The 22500-nt window shown below is 36.6% G+C and overlaps 1 protein-coding gene across 6 annotated transcripts in view; it reads left to right on the top strand.

Moving 5' to 3' along the window:
- The window catches only part of LOC115231298 (tachykinin-like peptides receptor 99D), a 709436-nt gene that overhangs the window by 590832 nt on the left and 96104 nt on the right, over positions 1–22500 (top strand). For all 6 annotated transcript variants that reach the window (XM_036498707.1, XM_036498698.1, XM_036498708.1 and 3 more), the window contains one exon: positions 5303–5826. In XM_036498707.1, coding sequence (XP_036354600.1) covers positions 5342–5826 — 485 coding nt within the window. In that variant the 5' untranslated portion in view covers positions 5303–5341. The remainder of the gene's footprint in view (positions 1–5302; positions 5827–22500) is intronic.

The following is a 22500-nucleotide window of genomic DNA, read 5'->3' as shown; positions in this document are numbered from 1 at the left end:
CGAATATAGAAATATAGAATCATATCTATAAAAGGCATGATGTGTGTGCCTGGGTGTGTGTGTGTGTGTATGTGTACGTGATTGTAATATATGCACATCCAAAAATTAGCACGCATGTCACTCAAATTTTAGGAGGACATTCGTCAACATCATATCTGGGTTTTGTCAACCTATTTTTCCCCGAGGCACCCGCGGATAGCGTAAACATCTATTTTCAGCCATAGTTTTTAGCCATAAAAAATATCAGCCATAGCTTTTTTGACGGCATCTAACAAAAAAAAACAAGATAAAGAAAAGTGGAAGAATGAGGCAGAGAGTTTCACGGAAAAGACAAAGTGAGAGAGGGAGAGAGAGAGTAAGTGACGATGTTCATAAAATCTATTTTCAGCCATAGCTTTTTAGACAGCGTCTAACAAAAAAATACGATGAAGAAAAGTGGAAGAAGGAGGCAGAGAGTTTCACGGGAAAGACAAAGTGAGAGAGGGAGAGAGAGAGAGTGAGTGACGACGTTCATAAAAAATAAAATGTAAAATGATTTTGAAAGACACTATATTTTATAATCATAGTATATATACTTTCTCACACAACAATTACAATATATTTATCATAAATCATTTATCTATTTTAAATTGGTCATCTTTCTCCCCCTCCTCTCTCTCTCTCTCTCTCTCTCTCTCACATTACTTTGGGTGCGAAAGAGATTTGTTTTTATTTTACGCCGAGTAAAAAAAGTGTTTTGTTGAGAGTCGATATTACTTAGTTTGGTTTGAAATAAAGAACTTGATTAGCTTAATAATCGTAACTTAATCCCGGGCAAGGCCGGGATATACTGCTAGTATAGAAATATATCCATAAATAACTGAAACAACTAAAGTCGATTTTATTCCATGCCGATAGTCTACAGGTTCTTCATTTATCAATGACTCCAGAACAATGAAAAATAAACCAACTACGACAAGATTTGAGCATAGGAAGTAATAGTTAATATTCATTTACATACCATACAGAGCTCTTAATTCGTGGTTCAAACAATTCTACTTTATCATTGCTTGTGTGTGTGTGGGAATATTTTGCAATACTTTTATGCATTTGTGTGTATAAAACAATGTAAGTGTGTATATGTGTACGTGTGTATTTTTATGTGTAGGTTTCCTGTTCGAAACATACAAACATACCAAACATTGAACTATACACAAACACCCTCACACATACATACCTGCACGCATTTCTGAATATGTGTGTGTTTGTGTGTATGTTCCTGTGAGTACATACATGTTTATGTGTGTAAATATGTAACTTTTGGCGGAACGTTTTCAGTGTAATACTTCATTTGGACAAGTTAAGACCTACTCAGAGGAGTTCGTGTGAGTCTTATCATCACAAATACACACCCTCTCTTCTTCTCTCTCCTTCTCTCTCCTTCTCTTTCACACGCTCTCTCTCACTCTCTTCCACACACACACGCACACCACATATATGAATGTATAAATATATGTGCGTGTGTGTGTACACATACACATATTTATATATGTACACACAAATATGTAAATATATATATTTACACACATAAATACACACACAAATATCTATATATACACGCATATATATATAACATATTTTTGATATACATTTATGTACGTGTGTATGCGTATATGTGTGGTGTGTGTGTACATATATATATATATATATATATATATATATATATTATATATAATATGTATATAAACAGTATATATATATGTATATATATATATATATGTACACACACACATATATATATACGCATACACACGTACATAAATGTATATAAAAAATATGTTATATATATATGTGTGTATACATAGATATTTGTGTGTGATTTATGTGTGTAAATATAGTTTGATTTGCCTAATAGTGGTTTTATCTCTAATTTAATATATGTATATATATATATATAATATATATATATATATAGAGAGGAGAGAGAGAGAGAGAGAGAGAGAGAGAGAGGGGGAGGGGAGACGGAAAGAATGTGAAAGAGAAAGAAAGGTGCCTTCCAATATTCTTGAAGAATACAATTCTGTTATCTGATGCTCTTGGAAAGTTTGTAAGTGTAAATATATCTTGTTACATTCTTGTAGACAAAAATTTATCTACCAATCAACGTATTAACTACATAGCGGCAAATGATAATAGCAAAATTTGAACTCAGAAATTAGAAGCGTGTTTAAATATTTATTCCTCTTGACAAACTAGGAAAGATAAAATAAATATCCTGTTCTGCTGTCATCGCGTCATCGCCAGTGAATTCATCGGTAAGAAAGGGGACGTAACAAACGCAGTATACCTTATTACTCCTGTTGTCGCTACTGTTACTACAGTTAGTGGTGGTGGTGGTGGTGGTGGTGGTGGTGATGATGATGATGATGATGTAGATGATGGTATTAATATAATATACAAAGGCGGCGAGCTGGCAGAAATGTTAGCACTCCGGGCGAAATGCTCAGCAGTATTTCGTCTGCCACTACGTTCTGAGTTCAAATTCCGCCGAGGTCGACTTTGCCTTTCATCCTTTCGGGGTCGATTGAATAAGTACCAGATACGCACTGGGGTCGATATAATCGACTTAATCCGTTGGTCTGTCCTTGTTTGTCCTCTCTGTGTTTAGCCCCTTGTGGGTAGCAAAGAAATAGGTATTAATATAATTCTATAGACTGTTACCATCATCCTCAGAATCTATATTTTCATTGGTCGATTGTCTGGAGCTCTTCTCAAAGTTATTATGAACAAGAAACCTGTTTTTTTTAATCCCCTAAATTTATTGATGTCCTTATCCACACCATCGAACACCCAAACCACTTGCGTGGCCTAATGATTAGGGTGTTGATGGGTTCAATTCCTGCTTGGCGGTATTTCGTCTGTCGCTACGTTCTGAGTTCAAATTCCGCCGAGGTCGACTTTGCCTTTCATCCTTTCAGGGTCGATTAAATAAGTACCAGTTACGCACTGGGGTCGATGTAATCGACTTAATCCGTTTGTCTGTCCTTGTTTGTCTCCTCTGTGTTTATCCCCTTGTGGGTAGTAAAGAAATAGAAATAGGTATTTCGTCTGCCGTTACGTTCTGAGTTCAAATTCCACCGAAGTCGATAAATTAAGTACCGGTTGCGTACTGAGGTCGATCTAATTGACTGGTCCCTCCCCAAAAATTTCGGGCTTTGTGCCTAGAATAGAAAAGTAAATAAATTTCTCTCGGCTCAGAGCGTAACATAAAACGTTACGCTCTGGGCTCAAATTCCGTTTAGGTTGACTTTGTCTCCAGTCGAACTCTGGGATCGATGTAATCGACTAACACCCGCCTGAAAAATTGCTGGCCTCGAGCAAAAATTGAACAGGATTATTACATAGATAGCTAGAACAGTTAGAAAAAACATTGTACATGGTACCAAGCCATACTCGTTTGGATCTGACGGTTGGCTCTTTATCCATTAAACCGATGAATTAGACTTGTTCTCAGAACTGGGTCACACAAATCTTTTAGAGAATTACAGCTGTATTTTCATAAGAGGAAAATTATATATAATGTTACTGGTCGTTTCCAACCATGCCCAGTTAATCTATTTGTTAATTACTTCACATTAAGCTACGGTTAGTTCATTTCATGTGTTTTGTTTTGCTTTACTGTTTTTGTTTTTTTGTTTTGCTTTTTGTTTGTTTTGTTTTTGTTTTGTTTTTGTTTTTTTTTTGTCTGAGTTTGAATTAAATCTATTCTGGAACATTGATTTTTGGGGAAGTGTTCATTTAGTCAGCAATGATATGAAAATAATTGTTGCTCACGACGTAAAAAGTTACACATAACATCATAAACCTACTGTGCACCCAGAGAATATGATTATAGCTATAATTAATATTGGAATACTGAAATCCATCGACTATCGCGGATGTTACGTTCCAAAACCCGCAGCGATATGTGAAAATCCGCGAAGTAGAAACAGTACTGCACTGTGTATTTTTTTTTTATTGCTTTTGTAATTTGAATATATTTATTTTATTATAAATGCAAAACAATACCATGGAGGAATCGGCGTAAGCTTAAATAATAAACTGCGATAGGTGAACCGCGATATGGCGAGGGATTACTGTATTTAAGGCGGTGAACTGGCAGAATCGTTAGAGCGCCGTGGAAAATGCTTAACAGCATTTCGTACGTCTTTGCGTTCCGAGTTCAAATTCCGCCGAGGTCGACTTTGCCTTTCATACTTTAGAGGTTGATAAAATAAGTACCAGCGGAGCACAGGGTCAATGTAATCCATTCACCCCTTTCGCCGAAATTACTGGCCTTGTACTAAAATGTAGAATCAATATTTGGAATATTCATTTATTTGATAGTGAGGAAAACAGTTGGAAAATATATGACCAGCTAGAATACCTAAAATCATACGCCTGCTCGATTAAATCTGGCCGGAGCTAAACAACAATAGTAAAAATTGCTTTATGGTGTTTAGTTACATCTTTTTACGTTCTGATTTTAAATCGCACCAACGTCAGCAACTGTCCTTTATCTTTTTACAGACTGCACAACATATGCCATTTCTGTCCTGAGAGCGGATATACTCAACTGTACTCAAATTCAAAAGATTGACCTTGTGACAATATTAGAAATCATTATTTGAAATAGACGATTGGCGGCGTTTTGGTGGAATTATAAATGCGTCTCACAAAATGCTCAGCAGTATTTCTTCTAGCCCTTTACATCCTGAGTTCAAATACCACCGAGGTCAACTTTGCCTTTCGTCCTTTTAGGGAGATCGATAAATTAAGTACCAGTCAAGTACTGACGTAGATATAATCGACTCCTCATCCCTAAATTGCTGACCTTGTGCCAAAATTCGAAAGAATTGTTTGAAGTAGAAAAACGTACAAGGTCCACGGTAAAACTATTAGAACAGCGGACGAAATAACTTTCTGAATTTGACCTCATAAAATCCTAACCAGCAACGACTGCCCAAAACAGACCCAAAATTTGGAGGATTGTCACCTGAGTGGTGCAAAGGAGTCAGCAACGAATGGTAGATGCAGTGACGCGTTGTTACAGTGCATTCCCTCATACTATTATCCTCCATACAACTACTACTTCTTCTATCTTTATGTTCTGAGTTTAAATGCTTCCATAATTAACGTTGATTGTTTTTTATCCTTCAGGGTTTAATAAAACAGAGTAGCAGTCAAATACTGATGCTACAATCTTGATATCATACCCTTCTCCAAAACCTTTATTTGAAATCATTTCTTCTTCATTATTTCTTTTTTCTTTTCTTTTCTGCAGGTACAGAGATTTTTTCTAAGAACCGCCTAAATTTTACCAATGAACGCGAGTCAGAAAATTTCGGCTTTTTCTTTGGCCAGAACGACGATATCAAGTCTACTCGAATCCCAAGCTGTCCAAGATAAATCCTCCAGTTATGATGTGACAATCGACTGGGCAGACAACACAACTACAGAAGAATTATCCACCTTAGCACCGACCAATCCATTCATTCTGCCATGGTGGCAACAAGTATTTTTCATCATCATCTTCCTCGCCATGATTATCGCCTCGATCGGTGGAAACCTCATTGTTATGTGGATAGTTCTCTGGCACAAGCGTATGCGAACCGTAACCAATTACTTCCTTTTTAACCTGGCATTGGCAGATGCCCTTATATCCGTCTGGAACACTCTATTCAACACAGCATATTTGTTGTATAGTAATTGGTGGTTCGGTGAGGACTTCTGCAAATTTTCCATGTTCGTAGCTCCTTGTACGACGTCTGCCAGTGTGTTTACACTTATGGCCATAGCTATCGACAGGTAATGAAATATACTCTATATGTTATATAACTAATGTTTTACAATGCACCTCTGAGATTCGTATGTGTTTTTGTGTTTATTTCTTATCGGTAGTGTATATGTGTTTGTGTGTTACTGATTGTATACAGATATTAATCCATTTGAGTTTCTTTATATGAGAGATGCAAATGAACAGATATCTGTAAATGTAACCTGCACGCATGTATTTACACATATATTAATTCGAGATATACAAATGGAGTGGTGCGAGTATACGTATGTGTGTAAGTGTACGTGTGTGTATGTGTGTGTAAGTGTGTGTGTGTGTGTAAGCATGCATAATTTCTCATAGAGCAAACAAAGAAATCTATGAATTAGAATTAATTTGTTGGAAAAGGCCTGCGTTGTATAATTAAATAAAATTAATGACGTTGAAGAGGTAATATTTTATATTGAAAACTGTGATGTTAGGAATATAATCAATTTAAGAACGCTAAATGGACACTTCCTGCTTCTGTAGTTTTCGAAGCATTATTAAAATCAACGATTTCACATCACTGAAATTAGATAGTAAGAAGTATAAACTCATCCTTTTTGCATTAAAATTTTTACAAGACTTGATTAATTAAGTTAGAATATATATATACATATTTTATTGCGTAAATTTTGGGGCTAATTCAGAAAGCCCATTGGGAAGTTAAAAACATACGCGGTGATATCAATAAGTATCCGGACTGTTGCTATAGTAACGAAGCTAAAGCACATAGAGTAAAGCTGCTTGAGAAAGATTGACCTTAAACTCAGCTGTGTATGCGCACTAAGTTTTAACTTTCTAGCTCAATTCTGCTGTTTACAGCAGTGCTTGGAAGGAAGGTGTGTAGCGTGTGATCATCGCATTGACCAAGACAGAGAAAGTTGTCATGGTGATAACTGCTCAGAGGCCAGCGCAAAGTTGCAGAAAGTATATGAAGAGGAGTGTATGAGCTGCACACAAGTGTGCGAGTGGTTCAGACGTTTTCAAGATGGCCGAAAATATATCGATATTGACGAACGTTCTGGGAGACCCGCAACCAATAGGACTGAGAAAAACATCGCAGATGTGCGTGTAGCCGTGAGAGGAAATCGTCGAATCACCATCCGTGAGTTATCAGAGCATGTGCAAATTAGTTACGGTTCAGTTCAGTCCATTATCACTGAAGATTTGGGTATGAGACGCGTGTCTGTCAAGTTTGCGCCAAAACTGCTTTCAGCTGACCAAAATGACACTCGGGTCTCAGTTGCACAAGATCTCCTAGATTGTGATGAGAACGATGAGGTATCACTAAGCTTTTGGCAAAATTTGATGCAGGGTCTCTGCTCAACTTTCTCTGTCGTGGTCAATGCGACGATCACACGCTACAAACCTTTCTTCCAAGCACTGTGGCAAACAGCGGAATTGAGCTAGAACGTCAAAACTTAGTGCGCATGCACAGCAGAGTTCAAGGTCAATATGTGCTAAGTGGCTTTACTTTGTATGCTTTAGCGTCGTTACTATGGCAACAGTCCGTATATTTATTGATCAGACCACTAGAATCTTATATAACCTTTAAAAAGTGGAAACAAATTACGTAAGATGTGAAGTTATTTTATGATAAATAAATCAGGATGTAAAAACAGCGTTCTTATAAAAAAAACAGTTGGTATTTTGAAAAAATAAATTTTAAAGCAAATATCCTTTTACAAAGAAACAGTGCTAAAACAAGAAAGATTTACTATTCAAAATGAATTAAATCTCAATAGAATATTCTGTCTATTGATAAAAACATGAAACTTAAAAGGGAAAAAAAAACATTACATAAGAGTTCTGAAAATAACTAAATATGAACAAGTGGAAATTGGTGGTTTGTGTGGTATTAAAAGAAATCAAAATAAATTATAGAGCTGAAATGATAATAAATATCAAAGATTTATAAAGATGTAGAGAAATTATTTACAAACATACAAGTCTCAAGTTGACACAAATCATTATGATTATAAGAGTGGGTGGATATAAAGACAAGAAAATATATCAAATACCACACTTATGTACACACATATAGATGGATAGGCAGGGAGAGAGTGAGAGAGAGAGGGAGAGAGAGGGGAGAGAGAGGAGTAGATAGACAGATAGATGTAGTACATCCTGTGTGTACAGATTGGTGCATGACTGCTACTGTTGAGTTTAGAGCTTTGTGTAGACTATCATCGTCCAGTCTGTTTTCATTAACGTGGTTTGCATACTACTGTGTTGTATTACTGGTTATGATGCAGCAAGAAACATGTTTGTCTCTTCCCCACTACGTATTCACGTAGTTGTAATGGGTTAAAACCTCTGCATTGGCTGTTCCAATTACAACTGGATTTTGAATCACAACAATCATCAGGGGATCCCTTTATTGCATTGTGTTACTCACATACACAGGCACATACATACACACACACGTATATATATATATATATATACAACATTATATATATGTGTGTGTGTGTGTATGTGTGTGTGCGTGTGTGTATTTGAGGAGTTTTGTTATAGGTATAAAAATATACCATAAAACAAGTATAAAAAAATGGAGAAAAAATGTAGAAGCAGAAATAGTTTTATTACAAAATAAATCCTGTAAGCCCTGTAAAAGAACTCGGAAGGTTGCGCTTCCAACCAGGCCTTTCCCGATACCCTTAAAGCCAGGAACTTTTCAGCACCCCCTCGTATGTGTGTGTGTGTGCACATACATACATACATACATACATACATACATACATACATATACACATAAGTATATATGTTTGTGTTTGTGTGAGTGTATCTTGGGCCCTCAAGTTCCGATGGTGTCGAACGGTGCCATCGTGATATCTTGTACATTTTTCTCCATGTCTTGGTTGCATGCCAGAACTCAGGTTCCCACTGACAATTTGCTGGTCCATTCTTTGACATTGTCAGTCCATCTTCTACATGGTCCAACTGTCTTTCTTAAACTTCCACAGTTCTTTAAAGAATGGCTTTGCAAGGTCACAGAATCTTATTATACCACCATAGTATCTCCTTTTCTTTCACTGTTTTGAAGTCTTCACGAAAACTAGTGCAATTCTTGAAGATTCACGAATCCGATCATCTGTGTGTGGTCAACGTAGAAAATTCGTAAGCTACTCCGATAGCATCTAATTTCCATTGCTTGTATGTTCCTCTGAATTCTGCCATAAAAGTCTATATTCCGAATGTATTAAGAATATGGAAAATATAAGTGCATACGAGACTCTGATTTTGTTGCTGATAGTGATATTCTTATTTCAGTATATTAGCTTAAATTTTCTTAAGCTAGTCATTATCCATGTGATACTTATAAGTAATTTTAGTCTTAATCTGCTATCATTTACAACAGCTCCAGGCATTTGAGTTATTACACTATACGCAGTTTCTGACCGTGTACAGAAACGTCTGTTATGATGCCACCGTTAGCAACTGATATCAGTTTGTTTTGTTTGTGCTTTTGTTTTTTGCTTGTTTTCTATGTGTTTTTTTTTATTTTTGTTTTGTTTTTTTTCCCGCGCATTGATTGCTATCCTAAATTTGTATGAAGCTCTGTCAATTTAATTGTCTGATTCCGTCAAATCATCTTCTTTGCTGCCATTCGATAAAAGTCGTCGGCGAATCTTAAATGGATATATATATATATATACACGTATATACATACACGCACATAAGCACAGCCACACATACACACATATGAATATATATCACATAAGTACAGACACACGCACACACATATGAATATACACACACATATGCATGCAATGTTCATATGTGTATGTGTCTGTGTGTGTGTGTAAATATTTATGCGTGTGTATATGCGTATGTCCGTCTCCGTATACATACATATGTCTGATTGAGTGTATATGACAGTATATATGTGTATATCTGTGTATTGATATTGTTATCGATCGATTAATGTTTTTGTAAGTCACTTCAAATACAAACAGGAAATCAAACGATGCAATGATGTACTTATGCATATGACACACACACTCACTCAGAAATAAATGCCAGCAAATTGAAAAATCGGAAGATGTTGGGTTTTCAATTGTCCTGAATGACAATATCGATTCTATTCGAGCCCTACACTGTCGGACAAATAAAGTAACTAAGCTTATCTATGTATGTGAATGTGTGTGCGTTTGTATGTTTCTATGTATAAATATAGGCGCAGGAGTGGCTGTGTGGTAAGTAGCTTGCTTACCAACCACGTGGTTCCGGGTTCAGTCCCACTGCGTGGCACCTTAGGCAAGTGTCTTCTACTATAGCCTCGGGCCGAACAAAGCCTTGTGAGTGGATTTCGTAGACGGAAACTGAAAGAAGCCCGTCGTATATATGTGTGTATATATATATATATATAATATATAATATATGTGTGTGTGTGTGTGTGTGTGTGTGTGTGTGCGTGTGTATTTGTGTGTCTATGTTTGTCCCCCTAGCATTTCTGACAACCGATGCTGGTGTGTTTATGTCCCCGTCACTTAGCGGCTCGGCAAAAGAGACCGATAGAATAAGTACTGGGCTTACAAAGAATAAGTCCCGGAGTCGAGTTGCTCGATTAAAGGTGGTGCTCCAGCAAGGCTGCAGTCAAATGACTGAAACAAGTAAAAGTGTAAATGAGTATATATATATATATATATAATATATATATATATATAATAATAATAATAATAATAATGATGATAATAATAATGATAATAATAATAAATAATAATAATAATAATAATAATACTAATAATAATAATATAATAATAAATAATAATAATATGAGGGAATATTATTCCAAACTTACAGGGAAAAATTCAATTTAGAAATACTAAATCAATTTCACAAAATATAATATATACATATATATATATATATATATATGTGTGTGTGTGTGTGTGTGTGTGTGTGTGTGTATTATTCTGTTGTGTCTGGGGAGAGTCATTCTCTTTTAGTACCTTATTATTTAACACACTCACCGGTAAAATTTCCACTTATTTCGTCTTTTTATTTTCCTAAAATTTTCGTTGCGTCTTGCAACCTTTTCAATAGTCTTGACTCTTGAAAGACAATACCAAAAGACAATACCACCATCAACAACAACAAATATACCTCTGGAATATACGGTGCAATACAGCTAGATACAGATGAAATGCATGCTTTAAAGTTACTACCAAAATTTGAAGAAAGTTAAGACTATTGAAAAGGTTGCAAGACACAACGAAAATTTTAGGAAAATAAAAAGACGAAATAAGCGGAAATTTTACCGGTGAGTGTGTTAAATAATAAGGTACTAAAAGAGAATGACTCTCCCCAGACACAACAGAATATGCTTCAACACACGAACTCATATAAAGAATCTTGCAAACCAAATCCAAAAACGAAATATATATATATTATATTTTCTAGATGGTATAATTTAATTTTTCATTATTGAATTGATAAAAGGTGTTTTTTTTTAATTTATATATATATATATATAATAATTTGGACAAATAATTATAATTCGATTGGTGCGTTTATATGTTGAGTAGAGCACCGCCACAGTTTAGGCTACCTGATGTCATCCGTAGTTCTGGTACACTTCTGTTGGATCTACTGCAGGAAGTCCACAATAGCAGTTAAGGTAACAGTATTCAATAACGGGAGATGGATTTGGCATTAAGTCTTTATTGGGTACAACATATGTTCCGACCCATCAGTCTGGGTCTCATTAGGCATATCAATAAAAATGTGTCTAACTACAGATGTTCACTGTCCGCTGCATTGTTGGTATATGTCCATCAAGTTAGATTTAATCCCTAACTTGATGGACATACGTCAGCCGACATTAAAAGTCTGTAGTATATTGATATACTTGATGAGACCCAGAGATCCATCTCCCATTAATTAATATTATATATATATATATATATATATATATATATAATATATATATATATATATATATATATCGAATCTCGGACCGGGCTGCGTGTTGTGTTCTTGAGCAAGGCACTTTATTTCACGTTGCTCCAGTTCACTCAGCTGTAGAAATGAGTTGCGACGTCACTGGTGCCAAGCTGTATCGACCTTTGTCTTTCCCTTGGATAACACTGGTGGCGTGGAGAGGGGAGGCTGGTATGCATGGGCGACTGCTGGTCTTCCATAAACAACCTTGCCCAGACTGTGTCTAGGAGGGTAACTTTCTAGGTGCAATCCTATGGTCATTCATGACCGAAGGGGGTCTTAAAAAAAAAAATATATATATATATATATAAACATTGCAGCGTGAAGGTGTTTATAAGCCATTTAAGAAACACACAAAAGCCGTTCGATTCACTCCAACATTTAAGTTTAATTGTCAAAATATATTTTTCCTCGCTAAAATCCGCGACCTGTTCACTGACAAAGTCCGTGCTGCACGGGCTTTGTCAGTGAACAGGTCGCGGATTTTAGCGAGGAAAAAATATTTTGACAAATTAAACTTAAATGTTGGAGTGAATCGAACGGCTTTTGTGTGTTCTTAATGGCTATAAACACCTTCCACGCTGCAATTGTTTTCGTTTCAGCACACGATCTCAGATCAAATTACTTGCTATGCGAGTACATCTCCGTAATATATATATATATATATTCAAAGAGAGTGGAGTCTGTTCTGCTGTTCGGGGCTGGAACATGGACACTCACTAAAGCATTGAAGAAGCAGTTGGTCGGATGTTATACGGGGATGCTTAGAATGGCATTCATTGTCTCCTGGAAGAGTCATGCAACAAACGTTGACTTATACTAGGGACTACCAAAAGTAACATTGCTGAAACAGCATAGAAGGGTGAGGCTAGCTGGACACTGCCTCAGGCATATCAATGAAATTGCTAGCAAGCTAATGCTCTGGCAACCAACGGAAGGAAGAACCAGGAGAGGAAGGAGGAAGACGATTTATATCGACAACTTGCTGGAGGATACTGGTATGGAAGGAGTACAGGAGCTGAAGTCCAATATGAATGATCGAGATGAGTGGGGAAAACGTTTAGGAACAGTCTTGGGGCATCCTGAGGGACGACCTAGATATATACATACATACATACATACATACATACATACATACATACATACATACATACATACATACATACATATATTACAGGACTCCTCTTGCCTATCGTTGATACACATAGTCATTGTCACTGTTTTACCTCTATTTATATACATATTTGATCTTTTCTTATCCTTGCTCATTGAAATGAAAATGCTTAGCTGATGAGAACTAAAAAGTTAGAAACTCGTCGCTTGCTTTTAATAGTTGTCTTGAAGGGCAAGTTACCTTAACTGCATTACTAAAATGGAATTAAAACACAGTACAAATTTTTAAAAAACTCTTATAAATATTAAGCACTTTATGATTGTCTGATATTTATGGAGTGGTGAAATGTGAAAGCTGTTTTTAACTTTTAAACGCTTCTAGCAGGGGATTTTTCTATCCCTTTTGTAAGAATAATCTTTGGTAAATATAGTTTTCAAGGCAATATGTTACATATAACTTGTTTGATAACAGGTTCTGAAAGCTGGCCGGAACGAAGCCACTGGTTTCTCTTATCAGAATTACGAAAATAGATCCATTTTTCAACACCAATTACAATTCAACACCAGAAACGAGTATCTCAAAGATTTTCCAGCGTTTGTTTGCAAATGTTCACACGTTATTGAAAGCGGTCATTGATCAGTTCATGGGGGATTTCTCGACAACGTCACTTCACAAGACCAAGCTTATGGAGGTATTGATTGATAGTGCTTTGAGAAGGTTGATTATTGGTTGATAATGTACAGGTGCTTATGCTTGACTGTTATTCAACCACATCAAGGCCCCACTTCCACAATAGGTCTCTCTGACCTCGATTTATTTGCAAGGCTAATGTCACTTTTCTTAAGAAGTCTAAACCAGATGTGTGCACATGTTCATGGGCCTTCTACATCATTTTAATTGTTTATTTATTTTATTATTTTGTCGCTGCCCTTCAACTTTTCCCTTTTTTCCACAGATAGCATTAAGATGGATCGAATTGCAATTTTCCCCCCACTTATTATCAAAACTGCAAAATAAATAATAAACAATTATTTTTGTACGTTATGTATGGAAATAAAAAATAAATAATTCAGCAACGATTGGACAACAACTTGTATCAAATTAATGATATATCATGGAGATACAAGTTGCCAACAAAATCATCAGTGAAAATCCGAAAAAACATTTGATTCAAACTAGTATATGTCTCAACGCATGCATGCATAAGTTTAATATATGTATGTGTGGGGGAATGTGTATATATCTATATCAGGTTGCTCACGGCCACTTTTGCACGAGGGTCACCTGGGGAGGTGGGTTGCTAGAAACTCAGTAGAATAAAAGCAGTACCGCACAAAAGTACGGATTGACTTAAAGTAGGATGAGCGTCTATTTATCAATAGTGCGAGGAAATAGAAACACTAGGTTAATGCCCGGCTTGCGTAAGACCATTGGGAATGAGGTAACCCTTAGCTTTTGTTCAGACATGTCTCTAAATTATATGGGCACTAATGAGTCTACAACAAGAACGGGGAGTAAAACTGAGCGAGCCGATCTTCTTTGGAAGGCGTGCAGATTATAAGAAATACAGCCCACTGCCTGTATACATACGCACTGCCAGTGATCTATGATCTCTGCAAAGAGGCAAGGTCTAAGCTTTCAGCTCCAATAGGGAATTGTGCCGAAAGGGAACACGGGACCCATCGATTCTATTTATCCCGAAGAGCATGAAGATGCAACGAATTAGTACTTGTGTCTGAAGATCCCAACTCTCAACCAGATTATAATCATATTCATACTTATAGAGGTGTGTGTGTATGTGTGTGTGTGTGTGTGTGTGTGTGTGTGTACACAGTGCGTCAGCTTTTTTATGGCCATTTGTATGAATTTAAGAAAAGATGCGTAATTCATCAAAGAAAAGCTATATTTGAAAACAAATTGATAGAAATAACCTTGAGAATCCTTTTATCACACCTACTCAATAACTCCACCGTTGGCATCAATGGCTGTTTCAATACGTAGTCGGAAGCGTTGACGTGTGCGAATCATATGACCTTTATCAATTTTAGACATAGTGACGGTTATGGCGAACTTGTGAGATTCTATGAGGTTATGGGGGTGTTGATTGGCCTCTCTCTCGACTAAGCCTCCATATGTAATAGTCCAGTGGTTTGAGCTCTGGTGAGCTAGGAGGTCACGTGTCTGGGAGAACATGATCATGGAGATTGGCAGGCATCAACGCTTGGGTTGCCCTAGCCTTATTAGACGCCACAGAGTCTTGTTGGAAAGCGTACTGTCTTTCACTGCATGCACAGTCTATCTAGAGCCTCGCAACTTTCTCTAACACCTCTGTCTAGACAATGGCATTGACTTTTAAGCGCTTTGAAAAAAAAGTTAGGAGGCATGACTTCTACCTCGTAACTGACGGCTCCCAGATCTATCATAATTACTGGGAACTTAGTACGCATGAGCGTTGAAACCTCGTTCGGACCTCTGCATAACCATCCGTTTACATTTTGGTCTAGATCGGAGAAAAACCATAGGAGAGAAACCAAAGCATTCTAGCCTCTTTGTGCTTTAATTTGTTTATCACGCTCTTTGCACAGATAGAATGATTCTCTATTGTCACATCCGTTGTAAGTTGACTCTACACATATATGTATGCATATATGTGTATGCATATATATATATATATATATATATACACATATACATACATATACATATATACACATATACTTATATAACTATATAAATATATATATATACATATATATATACACGCGCACACATATATATATATATACATATGTAGTATATCTATGTGTGTTTATATACCTATATACATGCATACATGCTTACATACATGCTTACATACACACACACACATACATACATACATGCATACATACATACATACATACATACATGCATACATACATACATACATACATACATACATACATACATACATACATACATACATACATACATACATACATACGTACATACATATATTGATTTACCACTTAATAATGGCAAGATTTTTATCTCTAGCCAGGAGCTTACTGGAATGATTTTTCTGCAACAAATTCCCCATGGCAAAATAAATATTCAAAACTCTTTTTTCCCCTACATATTTGATTTTCGGTTGACTATTATTTCTTTTTTCTCTTTGTTTCTTGTGATTCATTATGTCATTGTTTTAATGTCATCTTATATCTGTCAGAACGTTGAGATAAATATTTCCTCTCACTCTATGGAATGAGGCAAAATCGCTAAGTACTTTGTTTCACAATGTTGACTGAGATCAAATGACTAAGTAAACCGTTTTATCCGGCGGATTCAAAGAACTGATATTTGTTCCGGTTCTTTACGGTGTTCAAAACCCATGAATAACTTTATCTTTCAACCTTCTAGGATCTATAAAATATATTACCAGTCCATAGCGGTAGGTAGGAAGATTTATCAGAGTGTCCTACAAGATACTTTCCCAACTATTTACGCTGCGTGTGCCTTATGTAGGTGTGGTGAATTTGTCTTTATGCTAATAAGATGATATCTTGTAAAAATGGAAAAATATACGAAGGACAGCAACGGAAAAACTCCACTGCATTCTCAAATAAGAATTTTTTGACAACCACAAGGAACAAAGATCGTTCACCGAGTTGTTAGCGCATGAAATGAAGCAAGCAACTTCACAGCATTAAATGAGATGGCTAAGTACACTGTTAGCTGGGGTAAGCAATGGATACATACATACATACATACATACATACATACATACATACATACATACATACACAAACACACTCACACACACATACATATATATATAGTAAAACCTTGCAGTACGAGTGCCCCATTGTGCGAGTAATTTGCTGTACGAGCTGAGACTTGTATGAATTTTTGTCTTGAAATACGAGCAGAAATCTGCAGTACGAGCACACAAATCGTCCCATCTTTAAGGTAATTCAGTTAATAAAACCAGTTTACATATTTCTTTTGCATCCTCTTTTCTATAATTGTCATTTTACTTGTAACTACACATTTTCTGTTTTAAAACCCGTAAAAAATTATTTTGGGGTGGTTTTGGGAGATTAATTATACTTCAGTTAATTCCAACGGGGAAAATTTATTTGTGAAACGAGTAAATCGCACGACGAGCTCGGTCATGGAACGAATTAAACTCGTACAGCAAGGTATACAGGGGTTGGACAAAATAATGGAAACACCTAGCATCATACCTTCATAATTTTAATATATCTATAAAACTACCAAAAGCTTGTTCATTTTTATGGGTTTATTTATTTATTGTTAGTGTTGTTTAGTATGCTTTGCTAAAACTACTGTTTCTTTTCAGATATCATCAGAAAAAAGGTAATTAAAATTCATTAAAATGGCAGATCTATCGGACTTTGAAAGAGTTAAATTGTTGGTGCTCGTATGGCAGGCGCCAGCGTAACGAAAATAGCCGAAATATTTGGTGTATCAAGAAGTTACTGTCTCGAAAGTAATGACAGCCTTTGAGAAAGAGGGAAAAACCTCCTTGTTGAAACAAAACTCCGGAAGAAAACCAGAACTTTCAGATAGAAACCGTTGGACTCTTACACGAATTGTTAGAAAGGATCACAAAAGTACAGCTCCCAAAATTACTGCAGAGCTTAATGACCACCTCGAGAACCCAGTTTCCACAAAAACTGTTCGCCGGGAGCTGCACAAAGCCGGATTTCACAGGAGGGCTGCAATCAGAAAACCACTACTTTCAAAAACCAACGTTGCAAAGTGTTTAGAGTGGAGTAAAAGCCTACAGAATTGGTCTCTAGAAAAGTGCGAGAATGTTACTTTCTCGAACGAGTCATCCTATATCTTATTTCCAACCACCGGCCGAGTATATCTGTGGAGACTGCATTCTTCCAACTGTTAAACATGGAGGAGGATCTGTGATGATCTGGATTATTATATCTTGGAAATCCGCCGGCCCTTCATGGTAGAAATAATAGTCAAGACTATTTAAGCATTTTATCTGATCGAATTCCGGAGGGAAACGCAATCTTTCGGGATGATAATGCACCAATTCACTCAGCTAAAGTTGTTGCTGAATGGCGCGAGGAACATTCTAGTGAAGTTGAACATTTTATTTGGTCACCACATTCCTCAGATCTCAACGTTATTGAACATTTATGGTGCATTTTAGAAAAACAAGTAAGGAGTCGTTATCCTCCACCATCATCACTACAAGAACTGGAAACTGTTTTAGCTGAAGAATGGACAAAAAATCCTTTTGAAACAATCCAAACTTCATACGAGTCCACACCTCGTAGAATTCAAGCTGAAATTACTGCCAAAGGCGGTCCTACGCCATATAAAAAAAAATTGTTTGAAATTTTAAGGTGTTTCCATTATTTGGTCCAACCCCTGTATATATATATATATATATATATATATATATACGCACATGTCAATATCACCAATAAAAACCGCACAAAAACTATATAAAATTGAACTAGCTGGGGTTTCTCGTATATTACATTTATTCCGCCATTTCTCAAGCTGTGCATTAACAACTTAAGGAGTTGCAAGGTAATCCTGAGTATCTGAATGTAACATGGATTTTGGGAGGCTATTATCAATATATTTGCATACAAGATGCATTCCAGAAGTTTTAAGGCTTTTACAGGAGACATATTTATTAATTTCAGAGATTCACAAAACTCTAATCTCCTTCAAAGTAAGAACTTCTGACCTTAATGCTCTTCAATTGTTGTAGCACTCCAGCCCCTTCGTGGAGTCCCATGGTAGTCCTCTAAAGTGAAGATGTCAAGGACCCTTGTCACAGTCTTCATCGTTTCCTTCAGCTTGGGGAACAACCAAATGCGAGAGGGAGCAAGATCTGGATTGCAGGGAGGGTGAAGGAGAGTTTTGATGCTTATCTCTATCAAGTACTTGGTTGCCAGGCTAGAACTGTGGATTGGTGCATTGTCCTGGAACAGGTGTACTGGCCTTTTTCGGAGAAATCTTTTCCTGAACTCCCTCAGAACCTCAATAAAATACTCTTTGTTGATCGTCTGACCAGAGGAAATTCAATGGATACAGAAGATACCTTTGCTGTCGAAAAATAGGATTATCATGAACTTCCCAGTGGACATGCTTTGTTTGGCCGCTTGTACCAACGAAAAGCGGATGTTTGGCTCATACAAGTTAATTTCCAAGTAGTCTGGATCACTTCATAAATAGTATGTTGCAATTTTGCCCACTTAAGCACAACACTTTATAACATAGGGAGTTTCTAAACGCCCCGATTGCGTTCTGCAAACTAGTCAGCTGTGACAAGCAATGCTTAATAGGATGTGTTCAAAGTGTTGATACAGCTGTAGCCTTAAGTCCAGAAACACAAAAGTTAGCAGGTCAGTTTATTAGATGTATAGTAAGGAGCACTCCGTCGGTTACGACGACGTGGGTCCCAGCTGATACGATCAACGGAACAGCCTGCTCGTGAAATTAACGTGCAAGTTGCTGAGCACTCCACAGAAACGTGTACCTTAACGCAGTTCTCAGAGAGATTCAGCGTGACACAGAGTGTGACAAGGTTGGCCTTTTGAAATACAAGTACTACTAATTTTTGCCAGCTGAGTGGACTGGAGTAACGGAAAATAAAGTGTCTTGCTCAAGGACATAACGCGTCGCCGGGAATAGAACTTACGACCTCATGATCGTGTGCCGAATGCCCTAACTACTAAACCACGCGCTTGATGTATAGTAATGATATATCAAAATTACAATAATCTGGGCTAGTTATAACTGCTTCTCCTAAAATAATCTCAATACTTGTGGAATGAACCTTTTATGTGTGTGTGTGTGTGTGCGTGTGTGTGTGTATGTGTGTACGAATGTATATATATATACATATATACATACATACATATATATGTATGTATTTATGTATGTATGTATGTACAACCTGTTGCATGGTCGGGTCGTCGGTGACTAAACCGGCAACCCCACCAAGCTTGCTTAGTGAGGAGGGTGTTTATTGGACACCCTGCGGGATGAAAAACAAAACCCGTCAAAGGGCAGAGGAACTCTTGAGAATCAACGGCCATCCAATAAATGTCTTAAGGCTGTATCATGCGCGGGTACATAGAAATAATCGGACTGAATACCCGATCGCGCAGTTAAACCATTGGGAGTGAAGGACTCCTAGCCTTTGTTAGGGTATCCTTCTAGGAGAAGTAACTCAGGTAACTGGGATAACTCCGACATAAAACCTGCGGCTCAGTGGTTACCGATGATGTTGACTTGTTCTTCTTTTCGGATTATGGCTGCTGTTGCTTAGTGAGTGGGATTGACTCAGTGCACAGCCTTTCCTCACTTTAAAAAGAAATCTTCTTGCACAGGCATTGCACGATAACAACATTTGATTTTTTATTTTATTCTTATTATTTACGATTTTTTTATTGCACGATAACAACATTGATTAAGCTTCGTGCAATGGCCATACTCGATAACGAGGGAGCAGCCATCATGTAAGTATGTATGTATGTATGTATGTATGTATGTATGTATGTATCTATGTATCTATGTATGTGTGTGTGTGTGTGTGTGTGTGTATGTATGCGTGCATGCGTGTGTGTGTTTATGTGAGCTTGGAAGGATATATTATCCGGACAGATACCGTATTAGCTCTCAGTTAATTTCCAGTTAACGGCTAACTACTTAGATCGGTATTTAACATCTCTGACTACTATTTGTTGCTAGTCACTCCAGGAATTCCGTGTACCCTTTGCTGGACGGTAAAACTTGTCTGGAGTATATATTATCATTAATAATTTAAAAAATGTGGAGATTTGTATATCCATCAAGAATGATCAAATAGATGAACTCTGATGACGTTTCACCGACAATCAGGCAATGTTACATTTGCAACTGTGAGTTGTCGCTGCAGCGGAAACACATTGGGTCATTATAATGTATTCTTTTAGTCTTTTATTCGTCTGAGTTATTTAACTGCGGCCATGCTGAAGCATCGCCTTTAGTCAAACAAATTGATCCCAGTATTTATTCTTAGTAAGCCTAGTACTCATTCTATCGGACTCTTTTGCCGTGCTGCTAGGTTACGGGGACGTAAGCACACCAACATCGGTTGTCAAGTTTTGGTGGCGGGACAAACAGACGCACAAACATATATACATATATATATATATATATATATATATATATACATACATACATACATACATACATACATACAGACATACATACATACGGCAGGCTTTTTACAGTTTCCGTCTACCAAATCTACTCACAAGGATTTGGTCGGTCTTAGGCTATAGTAGAAGACACTTGCCCAAGGTGCCACGCAGTGGAACTGAACCCTAAACCATGTATAAAATTATGAAATAAATTCTGTGGATTTACAAGTCTCCATAGCCTTTATCATTAATTATTTATATATATATATATATATATATATAGACACTGTTGTTGTACATCTTTTCTGACTATCAAAAAAACAATAGCAGTGAACTCAACATCAAATGTTGAATGAGGGAAGATGACAGTGTATGTTTATCTCGATCACGAGAAAAATTAGGAAAAGATGGGAAAGGGACTGAGGAGAAAGAGAATGATGATGATGATGATGATGATGATGATGATGATGATGAAGGAGGAGGAGGAGGAGAAGAAGAAGAAGAAGAAGAAGAAGAAGAAGAAGAAGAAGAAGAAGAAGAAGAAGAAGAAGAAGAAGAAGAAGAAGAAGAAGAAGAAGAAGAAGAAGAAGAAGAAGAATGAGAAGAATGAGGAGGAGGACGATCTGGTGTTAAGTGTAGTCGAACAAAGAGAAAGTATTTTAGCTCGTCTTTTCTTTTCATCGCCCAACAAAAACGCGAAGGCGTTGACAAAGTGTGTCAAACCTCAATATATATATCTCTGAAGACTAAAAGATGAATATAAAATAAGTCATTAAGTCTAAAATGGAAGATAAGTCTAAGATAGGTGTAAGAATTATCTGATATATTTGACTACATAAGGCACAGTAGGGAGTGAAATCATGTTATGGCGCCTCCACTTTTGCGCTAGGAGAATTATGTATGTTCTGGAAACTTATGCTTTAGCTAAGTTCTAGAACATTTCATTATTTATTTTGTATGCTACATTAGACTGTTGGTGTTTTGTTTGTATTTAAATATTATTACAGCTTCCATTTTTATTCTTCTCATACTTTCTAGAATTCGGTGTAAAATTGGAGTACTGTGAACTGTTTATTATGAACTCTTTTTTCGTGTACTGTAAACCTGTATAATAATAAATCCTTATAAATACCTGGTCAGAAATATGAACAAACAGGTAGAGACATACAGACATACATGGACAGACTGATAGTTGGATAGATAATTATCCCTTATGTGGGATACTCCAGTACCGCATTATAAATATTATCAACTGACTAAACGTGACTGATATTTCACGTTCCTGAATCTCCAAATCAAAATATTCGCGTTCAAAGCGAACCCTAAAATTTTTAATGCTGTATTCTAGTATAGCCACAGTTCAGTTAATCAGATCAGCAAAAGAATATAGTGTTTGAGTTCGTACGTATATTTATGTATGTGCCCGCGCG

Source organism: Octopus sinensis, linkage group LG2 (assembly GCF_006345805.1).
Source record: "Octopus sinensis linkage group LG2, ASM634580v1, whole genome shotgun sequence".
In the NCBI taxonomy this organism is placed as follows: domain Eukaryota; kingdom Metazoa; phylum Mollusca; class Cephalopoda; order Octopoda; family Octopodidae; genus Octopus; species Octopus sinensis.
Note: the sequence above shows the minus strand (reverse complement) of the source record. Positions and strands in the feature narration are given on the sequence as shown.